The sequence below is a fragment of the Telmatherina bonti genome, assembly GCF_933228915.1.
Source record: "Telmatherina bonti genome assembly, chromosome: 3".
Lineage (NCBI taxonomy): Eukaryota > Metazoa > Chordata > Actinopteri > Atheriniformes > Telmatherinidae > Telmatherina > Telmatherina bonti.
In genome coordinates, this window is record NC_136621.1 from 44,587,325 (window position 1) to 44,598,307 (window position 10,983).

Genomic DNA, 10,983 nt, shown 5'->3' on the forward strand with positions numbered 1-10,983 from the left:
TTCAGGCTTTAGTAGATCAATGACTGTTTCAAAATCAAGAAAAACATTTAGTGTACTTTGTGATAGATATTGATAAATGTCTGATAGTACATTGTGTCCAACAGGGGGCAGAAGAGACATCAGCGTTTAAAGTTTTATCATAAAATGTTGAAAAAAGTCGAAAAGGGTTTAATGCAAACTTATATTTTAATAACTGAAATATAACAAATTTAGGCCGGGTCACGGAGGCGATCTGCCGGGTCACGGAGGCGTTCTGCCGGGTCACGGAGGCGTTCTGCCGGGTCACGGAGGCGTTCTGCCGGGTCACGGAGGCGATCTGCCGGGTCACGGACACACAGCAGACTGGTGCAGAGCTTAAAAACACCAGTCTGCTGATTAAGTCTGATGAGTATCAGGTGCGTTGGAGCAGGGAAACTCTTACGACATGAACCGGCGTTGCCCATCCCTGATCTACGGTGTCATGTGGTCAACACATCCAGAACCCAGGGCCTTTTGTCCCTCGGAGAGACCCGTAGTTTGTCTTTTGCTGCTCACCACAAGCAAGGCGATCGATGAAATCCTCAGTACCAATAAAATATCAGATCAATAGTCGCAGATGGTCCAGGTGGACTGTGTAACGTCGTCCGCCTAGTGGTTGTCATGGTAACAGCTCAGCTGGTATTTCTACCGTCCACAGATCTCGCCCCCCCCTCATCCTCAGCGGTTCCTTCAGCCAGCGAGGGTTGTACAGGTGAGTCAGGTGTTTATCCTGTAGACCAGTCAGAACGGCCGCTTGCTCCAGACCCTGTAGCTCCGCCCCCTGCAGAGAGGCGGGGCAGATCCACGTCCGGCCCACCTCCACCAATCCTGAAAGAGATTTACAGATGTCTTCAGGGACACCGTGGAAATTCCAGAATTTATCTTCTCACCTGCCACCACGCCACGGCCGAACCGTTCACCAGAGTCCAGGACCGCCTGGACCTGGACTTCGTTCATCCTCAGCAGGTTGCTCATCACCATCCGCCACTCCTCACCGACCCAGTCCTGCACTGCAATGTGGACCGCCAGGGTCCGGTTCTCCAGAGGGGCCAATACGGGCCTCCACCGGCTCTCCAGCGTCTTCACCCCATCCAGAACCAGACCAGCATATGGCTGCCTGAAGGACAGACACCACAGCTGGACGGACATGTCTGCTGGACCAGGACCTCAGGATGCAGTAGGTAGAACCGGGTCAGCATCCTTCCCGAGATACAAAAAAACAATTGTGTGAGAGAAAACCCAGAACCCCAAGGGCAAACCACCTGGACCAGAACCAGGAGGGAAAACCTCCACCTGGACCAGGACCAGAACCGGGAGGGAAAACCTCCACCAGGACTGGGAAGGAAAACCTCCACCAGGACCAGAACCGGGAGGGAAAACCTCCACCAGGACCAGAACCCCGAGGGAAAACCTCCACCTGGACCAGGACCAGAACCGGGAGGGAAAACCTCCACCTGGACCAGGACCAGAACCGGGAGGGAAAACCTCCACCTCCACCAGAACCGGGAAGGAAAACCTCCACCAGAACCGGGAGGGAAAACCTCCACCAGGACCAGAACCGGGAGGGAAAACCTCCACCAGGACCAGAACCGGGAAGGAAAACCTCCACCAGGACCAGAACCCCGAGGGAAAACCTCCACCAGGACCAGAACCCCGAGGGAAAACCTCCACCAGGACCAGAACCCCGAGGGAAAACCTCCACCAGGACTGGGAAGGAAAACCTCCACCAGAACCCCGAGGGAAAACCTCCACCAGGACCAGAACCCCGAGGGAAAACCTCCACCAGGACCAGAACCCCGAGGGAAAACCTCCACCAGGACCAGAACCCCGAGGGAAAACCTCCACCAGGACTGGGAAGGAAAACCTCCACCAGAACCGGGAGGGAAAACCTCCACCAGAACCGGGAGGGAAAACCTCCACCAGGACCAGAACCGGGAGGGAAAACCTCCACCAGAACCGGGAGGGAAAACCTCCACCAGAACCGGGAGGGAAAACCTCCACCAGGACCAGAACCGGGAAGGAAAACCTCCACCAGGACCAGAACCCCGAGGGAAAACCTCCACCAGGACCAGAACCCCGAGGGAAAACCTCCACCAGGACCAGAACCCCGAGGGAAAACCTCCACCAGAACCGGGAGGGAAAACCTCCACCAGGACTGGGAAGGAAAACCTCCACCAGGACCAGAACCCCGAGGGAAAACCTCCACCTGGACCAGGACCAGAACCGGGAGGGAAAACCTCCACCAGGACCAGAATCGGGAGAGAAAACCTCCACCAGGACCAGAACCTCGCCTGAAGTGCATCGGCCAGAACGCGTGTACCTGTGGCCTGTCCGTGTCGGTTCTTAAGAGTCCACCACGATCCAGAACCGGAACCAGTTCCCCTGTGTTGTCTGCCTTTTCTTCGTGGGAAATGAGCTGCGACGTCTCTGCTGCCCCCTGCTGGCCTGGTAGCCACGGTACCCTGGTTGTCATGGTTACCTGGTTGCCACGGTTATCAGAGGGACACGTTTAGTGAGGTAAAACATTTTGCTTATTTTATTTATTCACAAAAAGGTCAATAACTTCAACTTCATTTCAACATTTTTCTATATAAATAATTTTATTTTGTTCCTTTTTGCAGCTTCTGCTTCCTGTAAAACCTAACAGTTTCAGAGAAAACAATCAATAAACGTAACTGCAAACAGATCATAGCTAAAAAATATGAATCAAAGTAAATAAAGATCTAATCAGGTTTATCACCTGTTTAAACATTTAGACCAAATAAAAACAAGCTTTATCTATTTTCAGGTTTTAGTTCAAACCAGAAAAACCAGAATGACAAAAAAAAAAAAGAATTACAGCAAAACAATCGAAAACAAAGTTTTTGATCAAAGAATAGTCTGCTGATCAATATATCTAATCACAGCTGCTTTATATCTCAGGTCACAATTCAGGCTTCTTTTACCAATTAATTTTTCCTGTCACAGTTTCACCAACATGCAACATGTCACGCCAAAAACACGCCAACAAGAAATATCTACAGCCAATCACAGAGGAGCGAGCACAGGACACGCCCCTTTCTGAAGGCTGATGCCATAACTCCACATCCAGGTCTCGAGCCAGAGCCGGCCCAGACCCAGGCCCCGAGCCGGACCCAGGCCCAGAGCCAGATCCAGACCCAGGCCCAGAGATCTATCCAGGTCTTGATCCGGATCCAAACTGAGACTTAGATCCAGATTTTAACCCAGACCCAGATTCAGACTTTGAGATGAGGATCACAAACATCAAACGACGGTTCATCAGTTCTATATCAGACTGTGGTTCAGGTTCTGGTTCCCTTCCCAGGAAAGCGGTTTTGGACGGATCTTCAGTCAGACCACTCCTGATCTTCGGGCTCAGAGTCCTCCTCTGATTCGCTGTACTCCACGGCGATGCGACGAGACAAGATGGTGGCCACATCGTTTCCTGCCGGTTCTCGCTTCTTGGCTTCTTCCTGCTCGCGCTGCTCCTGGACCTTCCTGAGCTGGATCCCTGCAGACCGGGACAGATCAGCGGGACAAGTTAGACCAGTACAGACCAATACAAACCAGTAAACAAGGCTAGCTGAAAAAGTCGTCACTGGAATGCAGTACGTACTACGGTGTGTTAGCGCTGTCCCAAACGGAATATGGACGTTAACTAACCGGAAGTTACTCACATTTCACCGCAACTCTTCTGCCGCCAAAAGTAAAACAAAGCTAACATGCTAACATACCAGAAAGACTTTGCTGCTTCATGAAACTACATCCCATTAAAGTGACGAAGGATCCTCCTCCGATTGGATGAACATGAGTTGGTACGTATATTTATTTATTTTAACATGTATGACCCGCCTGCATACGTACCCAGAGTGCGAACCTGTTGCCAGCCTCGCTTCATTATTGGCTTATCGTTTCAGAGACGGTTCGTCCCACTAAATTCTGTTTCAGACGTTGTAATAAATAAACTTAACTTTATGGATCATATCATCATATATTATGGCCTACACTAGAGTGATCTATCTCAGTTGTTAACTATACAAAACATCAGACTGTCATGTGTCTCTGGACAGCCGGCGGCGAGACAGGGTCAGACCAGTAAGACCTGGACAGACCAGTCAGACCTGTACAGACCAATCAGACCAGTCAGACCCAGACAGACCAGTCAGACCACTAAGACTTGGACAGACCAGTCAGACCACTAAGACTTGGACAGACCAGTCAGACCTGGACAGACCAGACAGACCAGTCAGACCTGGACAGACCAGACAGACCAGTCAGACCTGGACAGACCAGTCAGACCAGTCAGACCTGGACAGACCAGACAGACCAGTCAGACCTGGACAGACCAGTCAGACCAGTCAGACCTGGACAGACCAGTAAGACCAATAAGACCTGGACAGACCAGACAGACCAATAAGACCTGTACAGACCAGACAGACCAGTCAGACCTGTACAGACCAATCAGACCAGTCAGACCCAGACAGACCAGTCAGACCAGTCAGACCTGGACAGACCAGACAGACCAGTCAGACCTGGACAGACCAGACAGACCAGTCAGACCTGGACAGACCTGGACAGACCAGTCAGACCTGGACAGACCAGTCAGACCAGACAGACCAGTCAGACCTGGACAGACCAGTCAGACCAGTCAGACCTGGACAGACCAGACAGACCAGTCAGACCTGGACAGACCAGTAAGACCAATAAGACCTGGACAGACCAGACAGACCAGTCAGACCAGTAAGACCTGGACAGACCAGTCAGACCTGGACAAGCCAGTAAGACTTGGACAGACCAGTCAGACCTGGACAAGCCAGTAAGACTTGGACAGACCAGTAAGACTTGGACAGACCAGTCAGATCAGTCAGACCAGACAGACCAGTCAGACCTGGACAGACCAGTAAGACCAATAAGACCTGGACAGACCAGACAGACCAGTCAGACCAGTAAGACCTGGACAGACCAGTCAGACCTGGACAAGCCAGTAAGACTTGGACAGACCAGTCAGACCTGGACAAGCCAGTAAGACTTGGACAGACCAGTAAGACTTGGACAGACCAGTCAGATCAGTCAGACCTGGACAGACCAGTCAGACCACTAAGACTTGGACAGACCACTAAGACTTGGACAGACCAGTCAGACCACTAAGACCTGGACAGACCAGTCAGACCTGGACAAACCAGTAAGACATGGACAGACCAGTAAGACTTGGACAGACCACTCAGATCAGTCAGACCTGGACAGACCAGTCAGACCACTAAGACTTGGACAGAGCACTAAGACTTGGACAGACCAGTCAGACCACTAAGACTTGGACAAACCACTAAGATTTGGACTGACCAGGAAGACTTGGACAGACCAGTCAGACCACTAAGATTTGGACAGACCACTAAGACTTGGACAGACCAGTCAGACCACTAAGACTTGGACAGACCAGTAAGACTTGGACAGACCAGTCAGACCAGTAAGACTTGGACAGACCAGTCAGACCTGGACAAACCACTAAGACTTGGAAAGACAAGTAAGACTTGGACAGACCAGTAAGACTTGGACAGACCAGTCAGACCAGTAAGACTTGGACAGACCACTAAGACTTGGACAAATCACTAAGACTTGTACAGACCAGTCAGACCACTAAGACTTGGACAGACCAGTAAGACCCAGACAGACCAGTCTGACCACTAAGACTTGGACAGACCACTAAGACCTGGACAGACCAGTCAGACCACTAAGTCTTGGACAGACCACTAAGACTTGGACAGACCAGTCATACCACTCAGACATGGACAGACCACTCAGACTTGGACAGACCAGTAAGACCCAGACAGACCAGTCTGACCACTAAGACTTGGACAGACCACTAAGACCTGGACAGACCAGTCAGACCTGGACAGACCAGTCAGACCACTAAGTCTTGGACAGACCAGTAAGACCCAGACAGACCAGTAAGACCCAGACAGACCAGTCAGACCACTAAGACTTGGAAAGACCACTCAGACTTGGACAGACCAGTAAGACCTGGACAGACCAGTCAGACCTGGACAAACCAGTAAGACTTGGACAGACCAGTCAGACCTGGACAGACCAGTCAGACCACTAAGACTTGGACAGACCACTAAGACTTGGACAGACCACTAAGACTTGGACAGACTATTCAGACCACTAAGACTTGGACAGACCAGTAAGACTTGGACAGACCAGTCAGTCCTGGACAGACGAGTCAGACCACTAAGACTTGGACAGACCAGTAAGACTTGGACAGACCAGTCAGTCCTGGACAGACGAGTCAGACCACTAAGACTTGGACAGACCACAAAGACTTGGACAGACCACAAAGACTTGGACAGACCACTCAGACTTGGACAGACCACTCAGACTTGGACAGACCACTCAGACTTGGACAGACCACTCAGATTTGGACAGACCACTCAGATTTGGACAGACCACTAAGACTTGGACAGACCAGTCAAACCAGTCAGACCTGGACAGACCAGTAAGACATGGACAGACCACAAAGACTTGGACAGACCACTCAGACCTGGACAGACCAGTCAAAGCTGGACAGACCAGTCAAAGCTGGACAGACCAGTCAGACCTGGACAGACCAGTAAGACCTGGACAGACCACTAAGACCAGTCTCACCTGGACAGACCAGTCAGACCTGGACAGACCAGTAAGACCTGGACAGACCAATCAGATCAGTAAGACCTGGACAGACCAGTCAGACCTGGACAGACCAGTCAGATCAGTCAGACCAGACAGACCAGTCAGACCAGTCAGACCTGGACAGACCAGACAGACCAGTCAGACCAGTCAGACCTGGAAAGACCAGTAAGACCAATAAGACCAATAAGACCTGGACAGACCAGACAGACCTGGACAGACCAGTCAGACCAGTAAGACCTGGACAGACCAGTCAGACCTGGACAAGCCAGTAAGACTTGGACAGACTTGTAAGAATTGGACAGACCAGTAAGACTTGTACAGACCAGTCAGACCTGGACAGACGAGTCAGACCACTAAGACTTGGACAGACCACTAAGACTTGGAAAGACCAGTCAGACCACTAAGACCTGGACAGACCAGTCAGATCTGGACAAACCAGTAAGACATGGACAGACCAGTAAGACCAGTCAGACCTGGACAGACCAGTCAGACCACTAAGACTTGGACAGACCACTAAGACTTGGACTGACCACTAAGACTTGGAACGACCAGTCAGACCACTAAAGACTTGGCCAGACCACTAAGACTTGGACAGACTATTCAGACCACTAAGACTTGGACAGACCAGTAAGACTTGGACAGACCAGTCAGTCCTGGACAGACGAGTCAGACCACTAAGACTTGGACAGACCACTAAGACTTGGACAGACCAGTCAGACCACTAAGACCTGGACAGACCAGTCAGACCTGGACAGACCAGTAAGACTTGGACAGACCAGTAAGACTTGGACAGACCAGTCAGATCAGTCAGACCTGGACAGACCAGTCAGACCACTAAGACTTGGACAGACCACTAAGATTTGGACAGACCAGTCAGACCACCAAGATTTGGACAGACCAGTCAGACCTGGACAGACCAGTCAGACCAGTCAGACCTGGACAGACCTGGAAAGACCAGTCAGACCTGGACAGACCAGTCAGACCAGTAAGACCTGGACAGACCACTAAGACCAGTCTCACCTGGACAGACCAGTCAGACCTGGACAGACCAGTAAGACCTGGACAGACCAGTCAGACCTGGACAGACCAGTCAGACCAGTCAGACCAGTTAGACCTGGACAGACCAGTCAGACCAGTAAGACCTGGACAGACCAGTCAGACCTGGACAAGCCAGTAAGACATGGACAGACCAGTAAGAATTGGACAGATCAGTAAGACTTGTACAGACCAGTCAGACCTGGACAGACCAGTCAGACCACTAAGACTTGGACAGACCACTAAGACTTGGAAAGACCAGTCAGACCACTAAGACCTGGACAGACCAGTCAGATCTGGACAAACCAGTAAGACATGGACAGACCAGTAAGACTTGGACAGGCCAGTCAGATCAGTCAGACCTGGACAGACCAGTCAGACCACTAAGACTTGGACAGACCAGTAAGACTTGTACAGACCAGTCAGACCTGGGCAGACGAGTCAGACCACTAAGACTTGGACAGACCAGTCAGACCACTAAGACCTGGACAGACCAGTCAGATCTGGACAAACCAGTAAGACTTGGACAGACCAGTCAGATCAGTCAGACCTGGACAGACCAGTCAGACCACTAAGACTTGGACAGACCACTAAGACTTGGACAGACCAGTCAGACCACTAAGACTTGGACAGACCACTAAGACTTGGATTGACCACTAAGACTTGGACTGACCAGTCAGACCACTAAGACCTGGCCAGACCACTAAGACTTGGACAGACTATTCAGACCACTAAGACTTGGACAGACCAGTAAGACTTGGACAGACCAGTAAGCCATGTACAGACCAGTCAGACCTGGACAGACGAGTCAGACCACTAAGACTTGGACAGAGCAGTCAGACCACTAAGACCTGGACAGACCAGTCAGACCTGGACAAACCAGTAAGACATGGACAGACCAGTAAGACTTGGACAGACCAGTCAGATCAGTCAGACCTGGACAGACCAGTCAGACCACTAAGACTTGGACAGACCACTAAGACTTGGACAGACCAGTCAGACCTGGGCAGACGAGTCAGACCACTAAGACTTGGACAGACCACTAAGACTTGGACAGACCAGTCAGACCACTAAGACCTGGACAGACCAGTCAGATCTGGACAAACCAGTAAGACTTGGACAGACCAGTCAGATCAGTCAGACCTGGACAGACCAGTCAGACCACTAAGACTTGGACAGACCACTAAGACTTGGACAGACCAGTCAGACCACTAAGACTTGGACAGACCACTAAGACTTGGATTGACCACTAAGACTTGGACTGACCAGTCAGACCACTAAGACCTGGCCAGACCACTAAGACTTGGACAGACTATTCAGACCACTAAGACTTGGACAGACCAGTAAGACTTGGACAGACCAGTAAGCCATGTACAGACCAGTCAGACCTGGACAGACGAGTCAGACCACTAAGACTTGGACAGAGCAGTCAGACCACTAAGACCTGGACAGACCAGTCAGACCTGGACAAACCAGTAAGACATGGACAGACCAGTAAGACTTGGACAGACCAGTCAGATCAGTCAGACCTGGACAGACCAGTCAGACCACTAAGACTTGGACAGACCACTAAGACTTGGACAGACCAGTCAGACCACTAAGACTTGGACAGACCACTAAGACTTGGACAGACCAGTCAGACCACTAAGACTTGGAAAGACCAGTAAGACTTGGAAAGACCAGTCAGACTTGGACAGACCAGTCAGACTTGGACAGACCAGTCAGACCAGTAAGACTTGGACAGACCAGTCAGACCACTAAGACTTGGACAGACCACTAAGACTTGGACAGACCAGTCAGACCACTAAGACTTGGAAAGACCAGTCAGACTTGGACAGACCAGTCAGACTTGGACAGACCAGTCAGACTTGGACAGACCAGTCAGACCTGGACAAACCAGTCAGACCAGTAAGACTTGGACAGACCAGTCAGACTAGTAAGACTTGGACAGACCAGTCAGACCTGGACAGACCAGTCAGACCACTAAGACTTGGACAGACCAGTCAGACCACTAAGACTTGGACAGACCACTAAGCCTTGGACAGACCAGTCAGACCACTAAGACCTGGACAGACCAGTCAGATCTGGACAAACCAGTAAGACATGGACAGACCAGTAAGACTTGGACAGACCAGTCAGATCAGTCAGACCTGGACAGACCAGTCAGACCACTAAGACTTGGACAGACCAGTAAGACTTGTACAGACCAGTCAGACCTGGGCAGACGAGTCAGACCACTAAGACTTGGACAGACCACTAAGACTTGGACAGACCAGTCAGACTTGGACAGACCAGTCAGACCTGGACAAACCAGTCAGACCAGTAAGACTTGGACAGACCAGTCAGACTAGTAAGACTTGGACAGACCAGTCAGACCTGGACAGACCAGTCAGACCACTAAGACTTGGACAGACCAGTCAGACCACTAAGACTTGGACAGACCACTAAGCCTTGGACAGACCAGTCAGACCACTAAGACCTGGACAGACCAGTCAGATCTGGACAAACCAGTAAGACATGGACAGACCAGTAAGACTTGGACAGACCAGTCAGATCAGTCAGACCTGGACAGACCAGTCAGACCACTAAGACTTGGACAGACCAGTAAGACTTGTACAGACCAGTCAGACCTGGGCAGACGAGTCAGACCACTAAGACTTGGACAGACCACTAAGACTTGGACAGACCAGTCAGATCTGGACAAACCAGTAAGACTTGGACAGACCAGTCAGATCAGTCAGACCTGGACAGACCAGTCAGACCACTAAGACTTGGACAGACCACTAAGACTTGGACAGACCAGTCAGACCACTAAGACTTGGACAGACCACTAAGACTTGGACTGACCAGTCAGACCACTAAGACCTGGCCAGACCACTAAGACTTGGACAGACTATTCAGACCACTAAGACTTGGACAGACCAGTAAGACTTGGACAGACCAGTAAGCCATGTACAGACCAGTCAGACCTGGACAGACCAGTCAGACTAGTAAGACTTGGACAGACCAGTCAGACCTGGAAAGACCAGTCAGACCACTAAGACTTGGACAGACCAGTCAGACCACTAAAACTTGGACAGACCACTAAGCCTTGGACAGACGAGTCAGACCACTAAGACTTGGACAGACCAGTCAGACCTGGAAAGACCAGTCAGACCACTAAGACTTGGACAGACCAGTCAGACCACTAAGACTTGGACAGACCACTAAGCCTTGGACAGACGAGTCAGACCACTAAGACTTGGACAGAACACTAAGACTTGG

At 50.8% G+C, this 10,983-nt stretch overlaps 2 protein-coding genes across 3 annotated transcripts in view; both read right to left on the reverse strand.

The window, feature by feature from the left end:
* Positions 1 to 2,420, reverse strand: LOC306774583 (protein EOLA1). Of its 2 annotated transcripts, XM_079264682.1 has the most exons (3): positions 2,339 to 2,420; positions 909 to 1,218; positions 1 to 846 (listed from the first exon to the last, which is right to left on the reverse strand). In XM_079264682.1, exons 2-3 carry the CDS (start codon positions 1,165 to 1,167, stop codon positions 638 to 640), a joined length of 468 nt encoding a protein of 155 aa, XP_079120808.1. In that variant the 5' UTR covers positions 1,168 to 1,218; positions 2,339 to 2,420; the 3' UTR covers positions 1 to 637. The 2 variants fall into 2 exon arrangements, with proteins under 2 accessions (XP_079120808.1, XP_079120809.1); XM_079264683.1 differs by lacking the exon at positions 2,339 to 2,420 and having other exon boundaries at positions 909 to 1,452.
* Positions 2,421 to 3,365: 945 nt separating this feature from the next.
* LOC306774294 (actin-binding protein WASF3-like) overlaps positions 3,366 to 10,983 on the reverse strand; it is a gene marked incomplete at both ends in the record, with an annotated part of 120,405 nt that continues 112,787 nt past the window's right edge. Inside the window, one exon of the mRNA XM_079264294.1 lies at positions 3,366 to 3,529. Coding sequence (XP_079120420.1) covers positions 3,366 to 3,529 — 164 coding nt within the window. The remainder of the gene's footprint in view (positions 3,530 to 10,983) is intronic.

What these genes read in the sequence shown, in the direction of transcription:
- LOC306774583 (XM_079264682.1), bottom strand. Translation starts at nt 1,167, where the DNA reads ATGTCCGTCCAGCTGTGGTGTCTGTCCTTCAGGCAGCCATATGCTGGT. An exon ending in CGGCCGTGGCGTGGTGGCAG is followed by an intron (nt 847 to 908) that starts GTGAGAAGATAA and finishes AATCTCTTTCAG; the next exon opens with GATTGGTGGAGGTGGGCCGG.